At 31.2% G+C, this 24,957-nt stretch overlaps 1 protein-coding gene and 2 pseudogenes across 1 annotated transcript; 1 reads left to right on the forward strand and 2 right to left on the reverse strand.

The window, feature by feature from the left end:
• LOC105111076 (polyubiquitin 11-like) overlaps nt 1-2,136 on the reverse strand; it is a 28,056-nt pseudogene extending 25,920 nt beyond the window's left edge.
• Nucleotides 2,137-5,685: 3,549 nt separating this feature from the next.
• On the forward strand, nt 5,686-10,037 carry LOC105111078 (syntaxin-71-like). Its single transcript, XM_011006321.1, has 9 exons — nt 5,686-6,088; nt 6,271-6,396; nt 6,588-6,744; nt 6,958-7,043; nt 7,146-7,214; nt 7,372-7,416; nt 7,507-7,569; nt 7,674-7,750; nt 9,850-10,037. The coding sequence occupies exons 1-9, from the start codon at nt 5,933-5,935 to the stop codon at nt 9,863-9,865; spliced, it is 795 nt and encodes a 264-aa protein (XP_011004623.1). The 5' UTR covers nt 5,686-5,932; the 3' UTR covers nt 9,866-10,037.
• Nucleotides 10,038-18,959: 8,922 nt separating this feature from the next.
• On the reverse strand, nt 18,960-23,830 carry LOC105111082 (NAC domain-containing protein 21/22-like; annotated as a pseudogene).
• Nucleotides 23,831-24,957: the final 1,127 nt, after the last annotated feature.

Consider the following 24,957-nt stretch of genomic DNA (forward strand, 5'->3'; position numbering starts at 1 on the left):
CTCTAGCCTTTAAAGAACTCCATGATATGCTTGTTGGGCATGAGAGTTACTTAAGGAGGATGGAGGCTGCTACACAACAGCTCGTGGCTGCTGCAAACTTTACCAGCCACCGCTTTGCTAACAAGGAAACCGCCTCTTCTACATCTCCGCAAAACAGAGGAAGCAACAGAGCAAATGGTTTTTTTCGCCAACCAGGACAAAACCGCTCCTCAAATGGCTCGTTTAGAGACCGTCAGCGCAACAATAATAATTCAGGCCGTCCTAATCCAAACCGGCATTTTCAGCCAAAATGTCAATATTGTGACCAATTGGGTCACACAACCAAGATTTGCTCGAAACTTCAATCCTCTACAATGTCTGTTAATTGTGCTGGATCCTCAGATACTCAAGATACTAAATTATTATCTTAATCATAAGACAATAATTTTATTTGTATATCATAATATTTTTTCATTTTAAAAATCATTTTACCTTTCATATTATTTTTTTTTAGCTTGAGCAATTTCAGGATTCTCAAGTCTCAATCCTTTATTTTCTTGAACACACATTGTAAATAATTTATTGACCAAGAATAAAACTTATTTACATTCAAAGGTCTAGAACAAAATTCATATTTAATGTCCATTTATTATCTTATTGCAATTAAATCCTAAAAGTAACAACCTATTTCTAGAGCGTCAAGTTATTGCTTTTATAAAATAATTAAAATTAAATCATATACCTTATGAGCATATTAATTTAATAAACTTTAATATGATTATTAAAATAACTTAAGATACTATGGTTATTCCTAAATTAAGTACCATCACAATCTCAACATAGCATATTTAATTATCATTTAAAAATTTTAAGTTGATATATTTTTAATAATCGTAAACTATACCATGATTTTTTTAGTAATTTTCTACAAATAAACATATTAATCTCAATAAAGGAATTATGAAAACTCCTTGCATAGAGTTCCACAAATTTCATAATTATAGATAATAATTTAGACAGAACATGATAAGAAATTGACTTTACACATTTATGCAATAATCAATAGTATTGTGTCATAAAAGATTTAGAGTCTTCTCACATTGATGCTCTATACCATCATGATACAATAGACCCTAATAAACACTATTGACGAGGAAATTCCCAAATGACACAAGCCCAGGCAAATAAAAGTTTGAAGCACATTACTTCTGAGCATATACAATTCAAGACAGTTTGCAAAGAATCATCAAATGCTTGCTCTACTTGATTTTAATTTGTAATTAACAAATCTTGGAAAAACAATAGCTTTCATAAATTTTGCGATTTAGTGTTAAAATAATAATAATAATAATAAAAACAATGAAAACTTAATCATAGCAAGCATGATATGAGCTACCAAGCCAATATAAGCCTTTGCAAATTAATTAAAAATATCCTTATTTATAGATGTAGAATCAAGTTAATATTAATTAATATAACAAGAAAGAGGCTCTCATACCAAATATAAAATAAAATAATTTTAATATCTCAAGCATTTTAATGCAATAAAACCGTATTCTAATCTATGTTGAGTTTTAGAGTTAACTTTTAGATAAAAAAATATAAGATTTTTCATATTTTTTTAAATAGACTTTAACCCTATATATATATAACCTGATTTTTGTATCTAAATGCAATTTGCTTAACCTACAAAGTTGAATGGAATCTAAACCTTAGTTGTGATTTAATTATTTCATTAAAAAAACCAAATGGTATACGTGTCGGATATTTTCCAACAGTCAGAGCTTTCAACCTCAAGAGTTATATATTGTCTTTTCGGTTAGTGTCATGACAAAAGATTTGAGTGCCGCCGTGAAGCTTGAGGACAAGGTGGAGTGAGTGGGGATTCCTTTGAATGTTGTAATCAGCAAGGACACGTTCATCCTAGAGTTGTTTGCCATAAAAAAAATAGGCGATGTTGATCAGAAGGGATGCCTTCCTTGTCTTGAATTTTGACTTCGACGTTGTTGATTGCATCAAAACTCTCGACTTCGAGAGTTATGGTTTTTCCTGTTAAGGTTTTCATGAAGATCTGCATGGTTGCATGGATTCAAGAAAACAAACAAAGAACTTAGATTTTGAGAGTTGGTGTAAGAACGAATGTGCACTGAAGGGTTTCTGAGGAGAGGGAAGTAGGAGGAGGCTGTGTTTTTAAGAGGAGGTAGCCGCCTTGATGGAATGGAGTTGAATTGTTAAAGATAGAAGGAAAGACGAGTCAGTCGAATGTTTCTTGTTGGATTAAAAAACTAATCACATGAAATTAGATTGATATTGAAAAATATAAATCCGATCAGATTGAAATCCAGTTTAAATTAAATTAGTTGTGTTTGGTTTGATTTGGTTAATTTGTTTTTTAAAATAAAATCAGTAAATCTAATTTTGTATATGAACTCCTTTTAAATTTATAATATAATGGTTTATATTTTATAGCTCTTTTTAAATTATCAAATGTTTCGAGTATTCCCCCCTGTTTATGAGCTAATATATTATATTTGTGTGTTTTCTCTCTCTCTTAAAATCATAAAAATAAAATTGTTTATCTACTTGAAATAATAGAATAAAAAAATTTGATGAGATTTAGAAAATTAATAATTTACTATTATTTATTTGTTTGTGACTCACTAGTTTTCACTTCTCAGTATCAATTAAAAAAAAAAAAGGTGTAGAAAGTAATTTGATAATTTTTATTTTTTAAAAGTTACATATTAATATCAACAATGCCGGATATAAACCTTGATATCCTTGCATAGAACAAGTTGTGAAAGCTTTGAGTTAGAGAATCTACAATAACAAAAGGTAAGTATTTTTGACAATTATGTTCAACCAAAATGCATGAAATTTAACTGAATAAACACAATATAATTACCTTCAAACAAGAGGAGATAACATAAGAGAGATGCTAGGGAGATGGAGTGGTTGGCTTGTGTCTGGCTAGATAGTGTGAGAAAAGAAAAATGAGATGGAAATGAGGCGTAGAACAGATTAAAGGGAAGAAAGAATGAGAAAAGTATTCTCTAGGCAACGTCTTTTTTTACGAGGGGGTTATATTAGGGTTAGGTTAATTTATACTTCTCTTGAATTTTATAGATATTTAGTTTTTTTATTGAATATATTCGGTTTATAATTTTAATTGTAAAATTAAAATTAAATCAAACTGGTTAAATTTTATAGTTTTAAAAATTAATTTAATCAAGATTTTCATCTCCGTTTAAATTTTCCTTGAATTTTTTTTTGATTGATCGGGTTTTTTAAAGACTTCTCATTCGAGATATGTAAAGAACAATACTGGTGTCTACACTTATTATATCTTAAAAAACAATTATATGTAAAGTTTCGCACAAACAGAACATCTCCTTAAACTGATTTTATTTAAGGTTATCCCCCCCCAAGCCTGTTTTTATTTACATGTTGCTTTCTCTTCTAATGTTTTTGTTTTAATCCGATTTTCGGAAAAAAATATATTTAAACCAAAAAAGAAAATATTTCAATTGAAGGTTAAAAAATATTTCAAAAAAAAGAGAGAAAAAAAATAAGAAGAAGGATAAAAGAAAAAAAAATTCAAAAATGCAATTAAGGATGAGAATGTAGAGAAAAAGTGAGATAATAAATGAAAATTAGAAAGCCATGGACTAGATTGAAAAATGTGCCTATATTGAGGGACTATTTTATTACAATCAAGGCTGAAATTATGAAGAAAAATAAAAAAATGATTGAAATCGGCTAAATAATTAAAAAAATAAAAGTCAATGGCCATATTAGAAAAAGACTATTGAGAGACTATTTTAAATGCAATCAAGGAAAAAAATGTTAAGAAAAAATGTAAGAAAAAAATGTTAAGAAAAAAATGTTGAAATTGGCTGAAATAAAAAAAATATATAGTTGGACAAAAACTAAATTAAAAACAAAGCGTTAAAATTATGAGATATATTTTTTCTATTTATTTCAAATTGTTGAAATTTTTCGTAGATTTTTATTTTAATTGTTACTGCTTTTTATTTAAAAACTATGTTGGTAATTAAAAATCACAGAATTGTTTTTAAAAAGATCATGCTTTTTTTATTTTTTATGATGTATTATGGATTTGTTTGTGAAGACAATTATGCATTAACATGATATGTATAATTTTTAAAATATTATTCTTATTAATATTGAATAAAAATAAAATATTTATATTCCTAGTTTTTTGTTATATGTTGTTCTTAGATTTATTGTTCTTATACTTTTTCATATAGTTGCAAAATGGTGATGGATTCATGATTTTTTAATTGGTATTTTCTTTTATGATCATAATAATTTATGTTTTAAAAAAATAATATTTCTCATTAAAAAAAGATGTTTTCATGAAAATAAAAAAGATATACATAAATAAGAAGCTAGGTTTTTTAATTAAAAATATATACCTTTTCCTTTTTAGTTCGAATTGTTATAATTTTCTAAAATAAAGTTTTTAGTAGTTATTTGCTTTTTTTTCCCATGAATTATGTTTTTAATAAAAATAACATTTTGTTGTAAAGAAATTAAATGGATCAAAAAGACAATTTTAATAAAAAAAATATTTTTCTTTTATAATTTTATTTGTTATCTTTTATACTAATATCTATTTTTATTATTTTATGATTAAATAAAAAATTTATTAAACAATATAATTATTAAATCAAGTCAGGCCATGAACTAGACCACTAATGGGTAGGCTAATCTGATTTCACTTCAATGAATTTAAAATATTGTTACTGTGGTGATTTTTAATTTTTTATAAAAATAATAAATTGATGTTGTTTTGTATTTTTTTAAATCAAATTAAAATTTACTCAGATGAAATTGAGTCATTAACATACTTGCCAAATCATTAAAGTAATATTATATCAATTCTCGTTTAATCCATTTTAAAATTTAATCTAAATTAGAACTTGAATCGATGAGTTACTATAACAACATGTTAGATCAAATTAAATTATTTTTTGAAATATTTTTATTTAAAAATATATTAAAATAATATATTTTTATATATTTTAATTTAATTTTTGATATAAAAACAATATAAAATTATAAAAAATTTCATAATTGTTTTTAAAGCATCCTAGGAAAAAAAACACACATAATAACTAATTGCTTGTCTTTGGGGTAAAAAAACAACGTATTTATAACTTCTTTTGAAATTAGTATCAAATTATTTTAAAATTATAAATTTTTTTAAATTAATATGGATATCCAAATCAGCTTATGTGTATTATAATAAATTTTATAAATTTTAAAATTAACGATTATATAAATTTCTAGTTATCATTTATATATGTAATTAAAAATATAAATTTAAAATTATAAAAAAAATAAATTTTTTAATTTTAATACATAAAACACTATAAAAATGATAAATATGCTCATAAAAACTTAAATCTAAATACAATAAAAAAAACCAATTCTCTTCCAGCACTGGGCAAGACCCTTGGTGCTACAAAATCCCTTTTTTTTTTTTTTGATTTATGTGGGGTGTTTGGGCCAGTTTGCGCGCACCACGACTAATCCCCACGGCTCATTAAATACCCTGCAAACCCAGTAGACATGTAAGGCACCGCGAGGATGATAGACGTGCACGTCAAGGTTCAAACTCAGATGTAGTTGAAGGAGACAAACCCCTTCCACCACTACGCCAAGCCTGATGTGCTCCAAAATCCTTTCTTTACTAGCGCTAATGAAAGAGAGAGAATACCACGTAATAAAAAAGTGGTGCATTACAGGTAGCTGTTCACCTTACTTGGAGTCGGAGAGTTGAAAATTGGAACCGGAAAACCGCTTCTTGCTAAATTATTCCCTTCAAATCACCACCACAAGCTCAAAACCAAAGAAATTCAACTCAAAATCCTTCTCTTCTCTCTTTCATTTCTTCTAACCGATAATAATAATAAAAACTTATAAAATGAGCGTGATTGACATATTAACTCGAGTAGACGCGATCTGCAACAAATACGACAAATACGACTTTGAAAAGCAAAAAGATCTCAATGTCTCAGGCGACGATGCCTTTGCTCGCCTCTACGCCGCCATTGATTCTGACATTGAAGCCGCTCTCCAGGTTTCTTCGATCTCTTTGTAATCAAATTGATTCCTTTCATGTTTCAAAATTAGTATCAACTCGTTGATTTAGGCTTTAATTAAATCAATTTATAGTTTTGGAGTGTAGTCTCTGTTAATTGGAAGGTTAATTACTGTATTTCTGCTTTCATTCTTGAATTTCGAGTGATTTGATCTCTACAGAAAGCCGAGCTTGCTTCCAAGGAGAAAAGTAAGGCCTCTGCTGTTGCTATAAACGCAGAGCTTCGTAGAACTAAGGCTAGATTACTTGAGGAAGTCCCTAAACTGCAGAGATTAGCTGTAAAGAAGGTTAGTTTTTGAAAACTCTTTCAAGTGATTTTTCTCTGACTCGCTATACATTAACTCTAGAAATTGATGTCACTCACGATTCCTCCGTAGTATACATGAATTTCTCTTCGATCGCCGTGATTTTCTATCATGAATTGGTATTTAGCATCCAAATTATACAATTGACAGCATCAGGGTTGGAATATTGACAGGTTAAAGGACTTTCTACAGAAGAACTTGCTGCACGAAATGATTTGGTCCTTGCATTGCCAGTTAGGATTCAAGCTATACCAGATGGAACTGCAGCTCCCAAACAAACTGGAGGTTGGGGGACTTCAGCTCCCCGTGCTGAAATCAAATTTGATTCAGGTTATTTGTTCACTTGTATTGAAGCTGTGTTGAACTGTGAATAGTACATTTTATTTCCCATGATTCCTAAGATTGTTATGAGTGGGAAGGTTTTGAATCGTTTGTAGTTTATTTCAGTACTTAGGTAGTGATGTTTGATACTTTTCCTCCTTGTTGGCTCATGGTTCATGGATAATTAGTGTATTCTACTTGTATATTTCCTTTGGGTAATAGATGGGCAGTTTGATAATGAATACTTTCAAGAAACTGAGACGTCTAGTCAATTCAGGCAGGAGTATGAAATGCTTAAAATGAAGCAGGTAAGTCATATAAAGTAGCATTGTGTTTGTTTTTCATCTTATAATTGAAGGAAGTTGTTGGGCTTATGATTTCCCATGTTTTTAACTTTGACATTCCCTCAGGATCAAGGGTTGGATATGATTTCAGATGGTTTGGACACGCTGAAGAATATGGCTCATGACATGAATGAGGTATTATTTTCAATAAATGTCTTATTTCTTCTCTCCTTTTGTGTGGCAATTATGTTGTAGCTTGGGATGTGCAAGCAAGGCTATTTGTAAGTGATTGTTGGCAGATAAGTAATTATCCATGGCATTTGAATTTGTTTGTGCTATGTGATATGTGCAGGAGATGGACAGACAAGTTCCTTTGATGGATGAAATTGACACTAAGGTGAGAAGCATTACTGTATCCTTCTAAATTTTCAGTGCCACTCTGATGGAAATAGAGTTTACAAGAAGTGCGCCCTGTGCTTCCTTACAGGTGGACAAGGCAGCTGCCGACCTTAAGAATACAAATGTTAGACTTAAAGACACTGTTAACCAGGTGATTGAGCTTCATTTTAACAAAGTTTGATTGTTTATTCTTCTGAGATGCATCCAGATTCAGGCTTATTTTTTAATCTGACACAAGTTTTCATTCTGTTCCAGTTGAGATCTAGTCGGAATTTCTGTATTGATATTGTTTTGTTGATCATAATCCTCGGAATAGCTGCCTACTTGTACAAGTAAGTTCCTACTACTTTCATAAGTAGTTTACATGTCCACATCATTCATATGCAATCAAATGTTCTGCTTAATATCTCCTTTATGTTTGGGTGAACTTTCTTTGTTTCTAATTCCTTGTACATTGTAAAATCAATCTTTTTTGTAGGATTTAGTAGAAAATATGTCTGGTCAATGCAATTCTTAAATTAGGATTAGTTCATGTTTGTTAGATCCTGGCTCAATGAGTATTTTATTCTGCTATGAACTGATGCTGTAGAATCCTTTTATCGGAAGTTCACATAGTATAGCTAGGATGAACTAGCTTTAAAAGAAGTATGATGCTGGGAAATTTGTTGAAATGGGTCAAAGAAGAAGAGTGAAATTTTTACTTTCATTAACTAGTCAATTCAACTCAGCCTCCCACAGTTGGGAAGCTACACAGATTTTTTTCATTTAATTCTGTTGTAGGTGCTCTTTTTGTAATCTATTATCACACTGTATCATTTTTTGTCACTTAAAAATATGTCTTTAATTTTTGGTTGAACTTGTATCCTCTTAAGTCCCAATATTTGAAGATATGTCTTTGTTACAAGTGTATTCATAGATTTATGATGCATATTGATACCCCATTGAAAATCACTGTCTCTTTACTCATCCTGAACAGGTGCCATCTTCATCTTCCATGGATGGACTTGTTTCTTGTATAATCATTTCTAGCGTGTACAGCATCTGTTTTAACACCTTTATTTTAGCTATGTTAATTAGCATGTTAACTCTTACTATTTTTTAATTTATTGAGGTGGAATAAACAACAGGAATCCGCTGGTTGAATAAGAACACCCAAAGAAATCAAACCCTGCAGTGGCAACTTAAGTTCTCATTGACATAATAAGAGCTGTCCAAATAGAGAGTATTTTAATAGGCACTCCTCAATTTTATGAACTCTAAATAGGAAAGAAAACAAAAACAAAATCTTTATTGAAACATAAAAATATAGTTAAAATAATGAAATAAACATCTTAATTTCAATTGAGTTGGTCCTCCATCTGAAGCATTCTAATTTAATATTATTTCCTCCTTTTTTTCTTGAGGTATGTATTTGGTTTATCCTGTCTGCCTTCTTTTACCTATATTATTGTTTATAGTTGTAGAGGCTTAGTATCATCAATTGTTGAATCATCAGTTAATCAAGTATTGGATATTGTAACTAACTGATGAAACAATATGCTAAAAGACTAGATCAAGGACTCCATAATTTAGGGTACAACTCCTTCTCATAGGTTTGTGCCAGAAACACTTTGATGTACAGGTTAAAATTAGGATCACCCATTGAATTCTACCCTCTTAAAGAACACAAAATCTGTTTTTCATGCTTTTATTTCCCAATCTTTTGAGTGCATTTTGTTACTCTTGTCTGTCTTCTAGTTTTATAGTTTAAGAGGCTCTAATACCGTTAGTTTTTGAGGTTTAAGTCTACTAAATGAAAGTATGGATATTTGTGATGAATAATTGATGAAAAGGGTATGGTCAAGAACTAGAGCAATGAAGTTGTGAGAATTTGGAGATAACTGCCTTCTTAAGGAGGTTTGGCCACTTGCCAGAGACAATTTCATTTATGGATCTGTTACAATTACAATCACCTTTCCATTGGATTCTAAACTCTTGAAGGGCATATTGTATTTCAAATGCGAAATTTGGTCTTCATTGTATTGCTGTTTATATAAAATCTGTACAGTTGTTGACTGGGGTCACCTGGCATCTTGATGGCTGTGTAATACATTTAAAGTGTAAACTGAAGAAAGGAGATGGTCCAACATCGACTTATAAAGTAATATCTTAACATGTTATGTGCGTTTATATGATAACTTCAGTGTTGTTGGTTTCTGACCTGGTTATTTAGTTGGGGGTACATGAGTCATGGGACCTTCAAGTTATTGATTTACCAAGAGAAACTAGGAAAGAATTTGTGCTTGGTTCTAAATTGGTATGATTTCTTGATTTACTATATTACCACTGGTCAGCTCATCTTTAGATTGCCCTTAAAAGTCAAATGTCCGGTCAGCTCTTCTGTTGTTTGTCAACTGGGAAGTTTTTCTGAAAAAATCATCTTCCTTTGCAGTGTGCTGAAGAAGTGAAGAAAATGAAGACTCTATCAAATCTATTTCCATGGTTCGGCAGTGTTGGCTTTTTTCTGGTATAATCTTGTATTTGAGGACTTCAATGGCGCTTGTGTTTTCATTTGATTTGTTATCGTGCTGGGAGTAACTTCTCACACTTGAAAATGTATGTTTGTCATTCGTATACTTTTTATCATATCTTAATATTTTGCAATTTGTTTCTCTCAGTTTGGGTATTTGCGTGCTGAATTTGACCCATAGAAATCATCCCAAAGTTTGTAATAGCAGACTTGTCTCACATTGCCATGCCTGTTCAAAATCTAGGAGTATATTTTTGGTTTGTTGTAGAAACAAGTTGGCGGAGGTGCTACTGGGCAATGTGCCTATATGGAAAATAAATTAGTGTTTTGGGAATTACTGGGCAAGGTTTCTTATGGATCTTGCATTTTGTTATTCTCGGATCCCCCACCTCACTTCCTTTTTAGCCTTCATCGATTGGGCTCTATAGGACTGCTTTCTCTTCCCACCTTAGAGACTGAAGTAGGACAATCCTAAGATTCAATTTTTCTAGTGTTTGTCCTGGATATATCCATGTCAAATGATGCTCTTAAACCTCATGGAGATTTTTCGAGATAACCTCTTCTTTGCTCGTGATTTTAGTTGAACTGAGACAAAAGTCACCAACGCTGGGATTTGGATCCCAGTAGGTTGGACAATTGATTCCTTTAATGCCATCTTTTCTCTAGTTTTGCTAGATTATTTTACTGGTAGTGAACTAGCAAGTCATGGAATTGTGGTGCTCCTCTCACCTCCCTGTGGTTGATTTCTCATGCTTTTGGTGGATGGTCAAGAGGATTTGCATCATGATATGATTGGTTTAATGAAGATAGAGAGCTGGCCGTATTGGGGACCATCCTGCATTAAATGCAACGGTTTGTGGACTGTGAAGTGACAGAAGGAAGGGTGAGTGGATGTGTCTTCGCAGAAGTTGGGCCGGAGTTAATATTTTATCATTTTTACTTCAATACCATACGAATCATTACGGAGCTTCACTGTCTATATGAATGGTCAAACAACTTTTTTTTTTCTCTTCAATTTAGCTACTTTTATTTCCCTCTATTTTTTTAATTTCAATTTTTTTTCATTTTCATTCTCAAATTTGTTTTTAACAATCACTTAGATTATTTTTAGATTGACTAAGCTGACTAAAGTATATTGAAATAATTTTTACATAATTAAATATTAAATTTAGGCTAAACAAGGAGTTGAGATGAAATTTTTAGATTGCTAGATTATTTGTTTTTTCCTTGTTAATTTTATCATATTGTTTTCCTCAATTGTCCTTATTTTTTAACTTGCTAGTCAAGTTTTTTAAGGATAGTCAAGTTAATTACATCATGTTAAAGTAATTTTTATATAATTTAATTTTAAATTTATGTTAAAGTTGGGTCAAAATATTTTTTAATGTCGATTTCATCCCTTTTTTCCAGCTTTATTCTTAGATATTGTTTTACTAGTTGTCAGGATGTTTTTAAATCAACCAAATTAGCTAGCTTATATCAAGATAATTATTATATGGTTTGATTTTAGACATGTAATAAATAAGATAAAAGCTTTAAAAATGGACTTGTTGGACTGTGTTGAATAAAATAACAAATAATTCTCTACAATTTAAATATTTTTTTTGTTACTTTTAATGTTTTTTATATGTCCTGAACTCATGCTTGTAATCTAGTACAACATTCTAAAAAATCTAATGGTATGACTTATCACTTTTATTGTTCATATAAATAGTAAAAGATTTTTATTTATTTAATTTTTTATTTGATTTTTTAATATTTGATTTTTATTCTATTTTTTATTAATTTTATCATTCAATATTTATTGATTTTAAACTTGTCTTCTTAATTTGTTTCGATTGGTATTTATAATTTGTTTCAATTTATTTTGTGAGGTCATAACAGCCTTGAACAAACATTTTAATATTTTTTTTTATTTTAATTATACGAGTGTTTATTTTTGTTATTGTATAACTTAGTAAAAAGAGTAAAAAAAAAAAACAAAATTATTAAACCAAGTGAGGTCCATAACTTGGGTTGCGTGTTTGGCAGGTAAGATGTGAAGCTTGATTTGATATAATGTATTGTTTCAATATTAAAAAATAAATGTCATCTCAAAAGTATTTTTTAAAGCCAAGCTATGCATTTTGTTGGTGATCATGTTGTTTCTAAACCTATCAAGTTAATTGAATTATATTGAAATATGTTTATATAATTTTCACAGTTTAATTCTAAATTTGACCACCACAATGGTGAAAGTTGGTAGGTTTCAAGATTAATTTGATGGGTCATATTTAATTATAATATCAAATAATTTTTTATAAGGTTGATTTTTTTTACATATTTTTTTTATCGTATGGCCAATAAATTAGTAAATGCAACTTAAAAATATATTATTACCTGCAAAAAAAAAAATTCATTTTATAATAAGTAAATAATTATAAAATATCAACCATATTCATTTAATGTATTCTAAAAATACACTTTTATCTTTTTGTAATTGAACTGATTACTTCATAATTATGGTAGTTCCAAATAATTAAATATAATTTTAATAAAAAAATTTCAGCCTAAGATAAAGAAGAAAAATAAGTGAAGTGACAAGGAACGAATAAGCACTTACATATTTTAGTATCTTCGAATAACCATGGAAACTTAGCAGGCACCCTTGCAACTGCAACAAATATGTTGTTCGGAAAATTCAGGTTCAAATACAACTTACTATAACAATACGAAAAAGAGTACCGGATTTTACTATGGTCACACTTACATCATAAATAAATGAAATAAAAAAAGATGGAAGCTCCTGAACAATGTCTGCTGGATTCGGATGTATTTATTTTCAGGGTGAGACCAACGCGTCTCAGCGTCCTCTACATATATAATTGATATGTGTAGCATAATATATAAATGGTATGTGTAGCATAATTGTTACTAGTTTGGTGTATGTATGTTTTTTTTTTTCATTTTTTACTCTCTTCTATTAGATTTTTTTGATGTTGGCCTTTAAAAAAATTAATTTAGCCCTTGAGATTTGCTATCCTTAAAATCCTATATTTATTATCTTTATTGCAATTTTTTATATATAAAATAATTTATGAAATTAAAGATTTTTTTTTAATTTCATCCCCAATAGATTTTTATTTGTCAGATTTTGGTTTATATTTTTTTTATTATTATATGTTTTATATAAGATAGTTTTTGAAATTATATTTTTATTTTTACAATTTTATCATTCTTGAGTTTTTTTTCTATCAAATTTATTTTTTTATTACTATTTTTTTAACTTGCATTTTTTTAGATTTATTTTATTTTTATTTCATTCTACATGATTTAATTAGTTAGGTATTTAGCTTCTTATTTGAGTCTATGTCTAAAATTTAATGGTATGTAGGTTTAAAAGATTAACTCTGATTTATAAAATTGACACAGGCTTCCTTTGTTTTTTCTTTTTTTTAAGTTTTTTTTTTCATTTTCCAGCATTTTGTTATTTTTTATTCACTTTTATGAGATTTTTTAATTTTTTTGAAAATAACACAGATTGTCTTGCTTTTTTTGGTCTTTGTTCAATTTAGTTTTTTTAAAAGAGTTTTGTTTTGAAATTAAATTAAATTAAATTAATTAATTTCATTCTTCAACATTTGATTCTTTTATGGTTGAGCTTCTAGGTTGAGTTTGGATTAAGAATTTAACGGATTGCGAGTTTGATAGTTTAACTAGGATTTACAAGGTTTATTTGGGCTTGTTTGTTTATTGTTTTTTTTTTTTAAATTTCATCTTCCAATATTATTTTATTTATTTTCTATTAGATATATTTATTTTTAAAATAACAAAGATTACCTAATTTTTTTGGTATTTTTTAAATTTAGGTTTTTTAGAAGGAATTTTGTTTCTTAATTAAATTAAATTTATTTATTTTATCATTCAATATTTAATTAGAAGAATATTGAGCTTTTTAGTTTAGCACAATTCTACAATATAACAGATGACGAGTTTGAAAAATTAATCCAAATTTATAAAATTCACCCAAACTTACTTTTTTTTTATTAATTTTATTTTTTTATAGTTTTATCCATCACAAACTTACTTTTTTTTATTAATTTTATTTTTTTATAGTTTTATCCATCACAAACTTACTTTTTTTTATTAATTTTATTTTTTTATAGTTTTATCCACCACATTTAGGTTTTTTTCCTCATCGCATTCTATGAGATTTTTTATTGTGGTTTTGAAAGTAACAAAAGTTAATTTAGTTTTGTTTAACCTTTAAAAAAAATTTACTTTTCAGGTTATTGCTCTGACAGTGTACATGATTTTTTTTAATTACTAAATTTTAAAATTTTTTTCATTTAAAATATTAATATTACATGAATATTATGTTTTATATTGGTAAAAAGTTAACCTCACCACAGCGTAACGCTTATGATTTATCTATTAAAACCTGAAAAGACTTTCTTCCTTGGACTTGACCCAACGAGTAATGTTAAGGAAACAACACATGGAACGGAGTTTAGTATTTTACAATAATAACTAGTACTGCCTTTGATACCTTATAATACTGGTAGTACATGAAAAATTAAGGAATACAAGCCTTGCAACAATTCTCGAACTCATTTTATCATACATACATACATACATACATATAAATAAAAAACTTGAAAACACTCGTGAAACAATATTTTAGCTTTCCCGAACCTCACAAATAGCCTAGCTGTATATTCATGCTATCTGTTGTAAATTAATCACCATAAGATATACGTACAATACAAATTACCATACCTATCTGATTGTACAAACTGTTACCACTATATATACAAATATAATACTATTCCACGTAGAGTATGTTGGTGGGAGAAACCACTTGTGGTGGCTTTGAAACACTCAGAGGAAATAAAACACACTCTTTTATTTCAAGAACAACAAGCTTACAATAATGAAAAGCTTACAATAACAACCCTTCTTTCTTTCTCTCTTTCTTTCTAGTGTTTCTCTCAATCTCTCCACACTTAATTGCATAAGTTTAACTGCCTATTTATACACGAAATCAAAACAAGAAAATTCAACCTTCAAGTGTGAAGGCGGTTGTGGCCGACGGTGTGAAAGCGGCTGGTGGCCGGTGGCTGACGGCATGTAGCTGGCGGCTGGCCGGTTGGTGGCTGGGGGGTGACAGCTAGTGGCTGCCTTCTTTGACCTTCTGGATTGAGTTTACTTCAACAAATCTCCCCCTTAAACTCAATCGAGGGATGTCATGCCAAGCATGAACTTCATTTTGATAAATGTTTCTTCCTTCAATGGCTTTGTAGTTTTGCACTTCTTCTTTTGCATTCTTCTTTGTTTTATAGGTAAAGAAACAAAACAAAATTGTATCTTCCATGACTTGAGTGGCATCGTACAACTCGTTTAGATTTCTCATCTTTCTTGGTCCTTCTGATGAGGATGTTGATGATGGTTCTGCTGATGATGGTGTTGATGATGATTCTGGTGTGTTTCTCCTGTTGAATACAGGAAATCTATGTACCGGACTTTGTGGCTCATCTTCTGGTACTATCAGACCTTCTGCAAGTACTGTTGGTACTTCTTCGTCTTCAAGGATCAAATCAATGTTGATCCATTTAACTACTTCTTGGTCATCATTCCATTGCCAAGTTTTATCTTCTTCAAAGATAACATCTCTGCTCATAATTACCTTTTTGGTGATGGGATTATACAGCTTGTATCCCATTCTTCTCTCACCATATCTGACAAAAATGCATTTCTCACTTTTATCATCGAGTTTGGTCCTTCTTGCATCTGGGATCTTTGCATATGCCACACAACCAAAGACTCGAAGATGAGTAACACTTGGTTTGTGACCACTCCATGCTTCTTGTGGAGTGACAGCTTGCAAACTTCTGGTTGGGCAACGGTACAGCAAATATACTGCACATGATACAGCTTCAGCCCAGTATTGCTTGGGCAGCTTCTTTGCTTTGAGTAGACTTCTTGCCATATCAAGAATTGTTCGATTTTTCCGTTCAGCTACACCATTCAGCTGTGGTGTATAAGCTGGTGTTATTTGATGTCTGATGCCTTGTTGTGTACAAAAGGCTTCAAAGTCATTTGCTGTATATTCTCCACCTTGATCAGATCTCACGGTTCTGATCTTATAGCCACTTTGCTTCTCAACAATTGCTTTAAAATCTTTAAAACAATTGAACACTTTTGACTTTCTCTTCAGAAAATACACCCAAGTCTTTCTGCTAAAATCATCAATGAAAGTGAGGAAGTACCTATTTTGTCTAGTAGACAGAGGCTTTATAGGACCACACACATCTATGTGTACTAACTCTAGTGGCTTGTTTGCTTTTCAGTTGACTTCTTTGGCAAAACTGGATCTGTGATGTTTGCTGAGGACACAACTCTCACAGACTTCTTCTGGATGATCGATGTGGGGCATACCTTTGACCATCTTCTTGCTTGCTAGCATCTTCAGACTTGTGAAATTCAGATATCCAAGCCTCAGGTGCCAAAGCCATTCTTCACTGTTGGTGATGGTACTCAAACACTTTGCTGCATCATATTGGATGTTTAAAGGAAACATCCTATTCTTGGACATTTTCACATAGGCAATTAATCTCCCATTGTAGTCTGTAATTGTTAGATGACAATTCTTCATATAAAGTGTATAGCCTCTCTCCAAAAGTTGACCTATACTCACCAAGTTCTGCTTTATGGCTGAGACATAGTAGACATCGACGATGTAGCTATGATCGCCATTCTTCAACTTGATTGGGATGTTGCCTTTACCTTTGAATGGAACTTTTGACGTATCTCCAAAGGTGACAAAACCTTGTATGGTCTCATCTAGATCACCAAATAAATCTCGTTGGCCACATATATGATTGCTGGCTCCAGAATCAAGATACCAAATATTCTTTTGATTCTTGTCAAGTCCTTGTTGGACAAATAATGCAGCTGCTCCTCTACTGTTGATATCCTCTTCTGCATAGTTGACTCGCTCACGTATCTCCAGTGGAGCTTTCTTTTGACATTCAGTGCTATAGTGGCCAAATTGATTGCAATTATAACACTGAATATTCCTCTTGTCACGGTTATTGTAACCGCCTCCTCTTCCTCTAGGAGTGAATGCTTGTTGTCCTCGACCTCCTCTGGCGGTGTTTCTACCACCTCTTCCTCTAAAACCTGTATTCCAAGAACCTTTGCCTTGAAATCGCTGAAATCCTCCTCGTGTTTGTTGACTTCTTCCTCGAGTGGTGTATCCACTTGTTAAAGTCTCCCCTTGCTCATACCTGTCTTTGAGAGACAACTTTGCTTGTAAGACATGCTCAATTGCCTTATCTCCATTTCTTTTTACAATCTTCTGCTCATGAGCTTTTAAAGAACTCATAAGTTCATCCACTGTTAACTTGTCCACTTCTTTGGACTCTTCAATAGCGACAATAACAAAATCAAATTTTGGATCTAGGGATCTCAAAATTTTCTCAGTAATTCGAGCATCTGAAAGGGCTTCTCCATTTCTTCTCATCTGATTAACTATCACCATAATTCTTGTGCGATAATCAGAAATGGATTCTGAGGACTTCATTTGTAGCAATTCAAATTCACCTCGTAAAGATTGGAGACGAATCTTCTTTATTCTGTCAGCACCTTTGTATTTTTGTTGGAGAGCCTCCCATATTTCTTTTGATGTTTCTGCGGAAGCAATGATTTCAAATGTCGTTTCATCAAGACCTTGATAAATGATGGTCTTTGCTTTGTTGTCTTTCTTTCTATTGGCTTTGAGGACTTGCTTTTGTACCTCTAGTAGAGCATCTTCTGATTCTTTGGACTCTAGTTCCTCATAACCATATTGCACAATGTTTATACACTCTTGTGAACCAAGGAATGCCTTCAATCTAATGCACCAACTATCATAGTTGTCTTTGGTTAGCTTCGGGATGAGTGTTTGTGCATTTTCTATAGTCATTTTGCTCTTTAAATGACTATATCACCTTTTGGGATTGAATTTGGCAAAACCGACACCGTAGATGGATCCAGAATGGTCCAAATAGTAGGGAATCGGTCTGACTTTGTAGAAAACGGGTCAAAAATGGGTCGAACTGGTCCAAAAACCAATTCGGGTGGTTTGCTGGGTTGAACCGGGAATATTCCAAGGAATATTCTTTTTGACTTTGACTTTAAAATATGGCTCGGAGCTTGGCATGGCTTCGGAATATGGCTTGGAGCTCGGCTCGGCTTCAGAATATGGCTCGCGTCTCGGTTTGAGGCTTGGCTCGGCGCGGCTCAAATATGGCGCGCGTGTGGCTCACTCGTCTTCTTCCTCGGGGCGCGTGGGCTATAGTGCTGAAACTTCAGACGGAGAGTGTGGTCCACCCCGTGCTCCGATTGATCTGATTTTTGCACCGTTGAGTTCGTATTGATGAACTCTACACTTTGAAATAATCAAAACTTGTTTTTGACAACTTTGAAAATTCAGATATTTCCCAAAAATACCTCTGTTTTCTGACGAACGGGGCTCTGATACCAATTGTTGGTGGGAGAAACCACTTGTGGTGGCTTTGAAACACTCAGAGGGGATAAAACACACTCTTTTATTTCAAGAACAACAAGCTTACAATAATGAAAAGCTTACAATAACAACCCCTCTTTCTTTCTCTCTTTCTCTCTAGTGTTTCTCTCAATCTCTCCACACTTAATTGCATAAGCTTAGCTATCTATTTATACACGAAATCAAAACAAGAAAATTCAACCATCAAGTGTGAAGGCGGTTTTTGGCCGACGGTGTGAAAGCGGCCGGCGGCCGGTGGCTGGCGGCTGGCGGCTGGCGGCTGGTGGCGGGGCGGTGACAGTGGCGGCATGCGGCTGGTGGCCGGTGGCTGGCGGCATGCAGCTGGTGGCTGGTCGATTGGTGGCTAGACGGTGACAACTAGTAACTGTCTTCTAGTGACTGTCTTCTTTAACCTTCTGGATTGAGTTTACTTCAACAGAGTAACACTCAAATATACTGGCGAAGTAATGGTCTTTGAAACTCCATTGACCGCCCTCTGATCATTTCATTCGAAGTGATTATACTCCTGGTACTGTACGAGAGGATTCCATTGAACAGGACTGAAACAGCTACTCTCAGACTGGTCCGGCATTCCACATAAATTCTCATCTGTGCCATCGTTTCCGATAGATAAAACACCCTCCTCCTCCATATCTGCCTTTGTTCTAAGCTTCTTGCTCCGTGGAAAACAATTCTCTCGCTGTTGATCTCTTTCCACATGTTTTCTTTTCAGTGAGTTCAACAAATTGCCAAGAGAAGTAGAAGATTTATCAGTACTTGGGAAGTTTATGCTCGAGACTCTTTCAGTGGATGGAAAATCCTGGGAAGAAAAGATGTAAGGCAACATGGGGCAATCATTGTAAAAAAATTTCTGATCATCTCAATGTTGGGGTTGATGTTCGTATCCTGTAGATCATTCACTCTTGGGAAGAAGCCAGGCGGCGCAGAGCTTGGAACGTTTTGATCTTCCCATGTGCTTCTGGGAATGCTATTCTTTTGCCTAACTCGACACAGCACCCAATCATCCAACTGCAACATGGAGAAATGTTGTTACCAAGCCTAACATTTTTACCAAATATAACTAAGGGTTCGGTTAATTAGACATGAGTTCGAACCCGGCGACTTACCCTCATAGATCCTTTTCTCTTGGAATTGTTCCAGGCATCTAGCAATCTGTATTCATGCATGATCCAGCCTATCTTCATTCCTTTAGGAGGGCGTCCTTTGCAGAACACAAGAGCCTTTTTAACACCAATTTTTGTCGTTCCGCATGAATTGATAATCAATTTATTTGTCCCTGTTGCCTTCCAATAACCTGAAGCTGCTGCCCTGTTAGGCCGGGCTCCAATGGGGTATTTCCTTATCCCTTGGCGTAAAGAAATACCATTCATCCACTCCAAACAAAGCTTTCTCTATACTGAAAGAAAAAAGTGTTTGTCAGTAGGCAATAGTTATAAAGAGATGCACGTATGCAAAAAAGAAGCAACAGAAAAGCAATATACAGACTCGGTAGCTCCCATGGGTTATACTTGTAGAGATCTATCTCAGCAATAATAGATGCTGGAAGTGGATTTGAGGTGATTTTGTTCTTCAAATAGTGTACTATGAGCTCATCATCAGATGGATGAAATCTAAATCCCGGAGGAAGTTGAATATCTGAGCTGCTTTGGCCTCCATGTTCCAGAAGCTTTGTTTCTTGGCGATGGAACAACCTAGGGAGACCTAATCAATGAGACCAGCGACATAAACGATCAAAATGGGTTCAAGGTTGGGGAGCAACACTGTGCAAATGTAATAATATAGAGGGGTGAAGCTCATTTGTGAAGACGTGGACATGAATTATGTTTATAAAATAATTAAGCTTAATTTTTTTCTTTGGTTATATTTAGAGTAGAGAGCAACGCTTTTTGTCTCAATTCATATCCTGTAGGATCAGACAATCCTCAGCGAACCTATCAAAATTAAGTAATTTATTTGTAGAAAGCTTGAAATTTGAGATTAGGGATGGTAATAGATAATCATAGATTGAGTTTCTATTATATCCATACAATACTTATTATTTTAGTTTTTCAATTATTGGAATGGTATGTCGGACAACTTTATACTATTTCTCATGCTTAATATTTGGTTTACTTGTATATTTAACCAATATCTTTGTTTTTATTTTTTCAGATTGTGATTTGTTGTTTTTTATTTCTTTTTATTTTTGTGATGATTTTTCATCTTTCTGTAAATTTTGTTATAAATATGTCTCTTTATTTGATCAAGATTTAAAGTGACCAATTAAGTGAATAAAGATGGTTTTAAATTTGAATTGATAGTTGTAAAATGCAATTAGCTTGTTTTGTTGCTAAATTTGGCTTAATTTTGTCTATAATTAATTTTTTATGTGGTAGATCATTAAAATCACATGTTAACAATTTGATACGTATTTGTTGTTATTGATTTTTTGTTGCTAAATTAGGCTCAATTTTGTCTATTATTAATCTTATATATGGTTGATCATTAACATTACATTACATGTTAATAATTTGATAAATGTTTGTTGTTATTGATTGTTGATTTTATGACTAGTCTTTTCTTACCCCAAAACCTGTTTTATTGGCAAGGTGTATGGTTTAGAATTATTATTTATAACTAGTGTATTTAAACATTGTATTTTTCTTGATTAATTAACCTTGTTTTCATATTTTTATAGGCGTAGGGGATGCCAATGATCATTGACAATTTATCATCCTCCTCGCGAAGCTTGTATAACCTCTAGTGTGGCTCATATTTATGCCATTTATTGTCAGCAAGCCTTTTGGACCAAAGGTCTTGGCCTTTCATTGTATGCTAAATTTTTCAACCTTTCACCCTACATCTTCTTCTTTAGATAGAATTATATGAAAAATGAGCACTTATATACTTTATAGAGAGACTGCATAAGGATACAATGATTTGATTTTATGAAAGGATAGTCATTAGTTGTTATTGAGAACTAGATGATGAAAAGTCATTTTATGGCATGTTTGCTACATGTTATTACATTAGAACTTGTGCCTTGGATTGTTATCAAAACCTTCATAGCTAGAATAATGACATTTATGAGTTGTGCGAATTGAATGGTCATCAATCGTTAAAACAATGTTCTTATCAATTGGCCTTTCTAGCATGATTTCAAATTTGTTAATGATGTTAATAAACTTGTCCCATGGGGCTTGCTAATTTATTTATCTATTGCTAACTTGCTGATTAATCATTGAATTCTTGATCAGTATATTATATGTTATTTATTTCTTTCCTTTATTTAGGAGAAACTACAATTTAGAATTAAATCCTAAGCAAATACAGATAGAAACCTTGCTAATAAAATAGAATGTGAAATTCTAAACTTGGCCTTAATAGATATAGAGTAAAAGAAGGACAATACCAAAAATACAAATTGGAAAGGACACAAAAGAAAAAAAAGAAACAAAAAAAATATATAAATAGAAAAGCAATAAATTAAGATAAATAAAATGAAATAATAAGTAGGTGAAAGCTATGAATAAATTACAAAAATAAATTGTATATATAGGGTTGAGCATTATTTTAAGCTTTTGAATGAACTAATTATACTGTTACAAGTAGATAAAGATTGTATAATCCTAATCTTAATATAATTTATACTTCTTTACTTTTACGCATTCTTTGACCGTAACATGTGTATCAATATATAATATCAACTAGTATAGATCTTGATTTATTGTTGAATTTTGATGTTCTTGGGCGATGATTTAAGACTGATCTTAGTTATTTTTCCTTATTGATGATCAATTTTATCTTTCTTTACTAATTTATAAAGTAAATAATCACTATTCTTAATTAACCGACACACATTTTTTTTTGGCAGACTATGGACAAAACAAAAAGTTGTACATCGTTTCTTTTAAATAAAAAGCGAAGCTACATATATCAAGTGCACAATATCCATTTATAAATGGAAACTGTCAGAGTTACTTGTTAATTTTGAGATTTCAACATTATTCGGTGAGATTAACAAAGAAGTCAAGGAAACAATTATGAATTATTTAGAAATATTTTGGTTTACTTGATTTTGATTTTATGAACATTTTTATGTTTTAAATATCCTTTTCTTTTGATATTAAGGTTTACATATATAAGGTGAGTCCTTTTCTAGCAGGAGCAACACCAAAGGATGCTTGGAAAATCCCGATCCACTGCATCGGCAAATGATTGTTCTCTAGCAACATTACCATGAATTTTTTTATAGATTAAAAGACCCTTACTGCAATTGAGAATGCAATTGAGAATGATAAATAATGTGAACATAAATTAAACTCAGTTTGGGATTGACCTGATTAAGGAGTGAAGTTTGGAGTTTTACAAGTCAACTTGGATTAACTCGGGTCAACCTAGATTAACTTATAAATTTTTTTTTAAAATAAAGTTTTAATATTTTATATAAAAAAATTCAAAAATAATTCATTTAAATATATGCTATATATATCATAAATAATAAAGTTTAAAAGAATATTTTAAAAAGTTTTTTTATCTCACATTGAAAAGATATTATATTAAACTTTTAAGTAATATTTAAATCAAAAAAATTTTGTATCCCATATTAAAAAAACATAATTTTTTTTTCTGAGAACATGAAATATACATACTAATATGTTTCAAATCCCACATTAAAAAAACATAGAACATAGAACATATATACTAATGGGTTTCAAATCTCACATTAAAAAAAGATAATTTTTTTCTTTGAAATATAGAGTATAATACTTTTAGGTTTCAAATATTATCCTTTTATATTGAAGTATTTAAATCAAAATGTTTTTTTATTCCACATTGAAAAAACATATTTTCTTTTTAGAAACATAATGTATATATATTAATGAGTTTTAAATCCTATATTTAAAGAGAAAAAAAACATCGGATCTCACCTGGGCTACTCAAGTCATGGGTTGACCCTCTAGGTCACCAAGTTTGGTTGAATCATTATATTGGTTGGTCTTTTGACAAACCTAAACCAATCCAGCCCCTGAATCAACCCACCAGACCGATTCAAGTTTAATAACTATGTATAAAAAAGTCAAATTGAAATAAACAAAGTCCTTGATGGTGGATATGATTTGATAATAACCGTAGAAGAAAAGATAAAATATTTACTATGAAGATGCTGTTAGTTTTTTTTAAATTAACATAAATATTAAAGTTAATTTATATATATTTCAATAAATTTTACAGATTTTAAAAATAATAATTATATAAATCTCAAATAACTTTAAAATTTAAAAACAATTATTTTTAGATAATAGACATAAAACCTGACCGGCTTCTAAAAATACTGTTGTTGGTTGTATTGTATCCTGCCATGCGTAGTCCCATGCCTTCTTTATGAAAGAATCAAAGAAGTGTACAGGATAAGTGTTGCGTAACATAACAAGGCCAACTTGATAGCTTAGGGATTCGGTTGCTTCTTGTTTTTTCTTCGTGGAGTCTCTTCATAACCCTGTTTTTTTTGGTCCACTTTAAAGTCTCTTTCAGCGTTTCACTATGTGCAATATTCCCTTCTCATTTCAAATAACATTATATGTATATGTATGTGTATATATATATATATATATATATGTATATCAATGTGTATCATTTCAGTGCAAAATCCATCAATTCTTTGGAACTTCATAAAATAAATTCTAAATTCAGTTATAGAGCTGGATGGTTTCAAGAAGATGATAAAAAATTTGAAGACTTGCCGCAAATGAAAAGAAATGGTGCATTTAAGTTATAGTGTTCATATGCTATATGCTATAAGTACAAACAGCAAAGACAAAAGATCCTATTCCCTTGTTGGTAACGAGATTTCTGTTTCATCGTGGATTTCAATTACTGATATTAGCTTTTTAGATTCATAGCTTAGGATGACATTATCTTTGAACACAACACCCAACAGCCACCCAAGGAGAAGCAGGAGGAGGGATCCTGTATTCTTGTCAAAGGAAGAGAAACAAGAAAATCTGATGGGAGTTAGACATTTTTTTTCTATGAACAAGTGTGACGAATATATTTTACATATTTTCTAATTAATCATTGTCGATTAGGATAAGTGTGTAATTTATTACTTAGTTAGCTATTTAGTAATAAAAAACAATTTTCCTTTTTTTTAATTTTTTAATTAATCATTGTCGATTAGGATATATTTAACACTTGATCACCTTCATTATTGTCGTGCTAACTGGAACATTCAATTGCTTATAGTTAACGCAGAAGCTCCTCTAAGATTCATAAGGTTTTTCAACTCTTTAGCAATCAAATCTTGTTGAGAATTTTATTCACACTTTATTTGTGTGTCAAAAGTAATTGCTATGAAACTATGTATAATTTTCTAGTTAGTTGGGTACTCTTGTTTCATTGCTTGTGCTTCTCCCCCAAATACTTTTGATTATCCTATCTTATACACACATTCATGTTATAAGAATAATAACATTTGATAATTATTATTTTTAAATTGCAGT

This window comes from Populus euphratica, unplaced genomic scaffold, assembly GCF_000495115.2.
Source record: "Populus euphratica unplaced genomic scaffold, PopEup_1.0 scaffold570.1, whole genome shotgun sequence".
In the NCBI taxonomy this organism is placed as follows: Eukaryota; Viridiplantae; Streptophyta; class Magnoliopsida; order Malpighiales; family Salicaceae; genus Populus; species Populus euphratica.

Excerpts from the sequence above, each read along its gene's own strand:
- LOC105111078 (XM_011006321.1), top strand. The coding sequence starts at position 5,933 with ATGAGCGTGATTGACATATTAACTCGAGTAGACGCGATCTGCAACAAA. Across the intron at positions 7,044-7,145 it reads AAATGCTTAAAATGAAGCAG|GATCAAGGGTTGGATATGAT; the intron begins GTAAGTCATATA and ends ACATTCCCTCAG. Across the intron at positions 7,417-7,506 it reads TGGATGAAATTGACACTAAG|GTGGACAAGGCAGCTGCCGA; the intron begins GTGAGAAGCATT and ends GCTTCCTTACAG.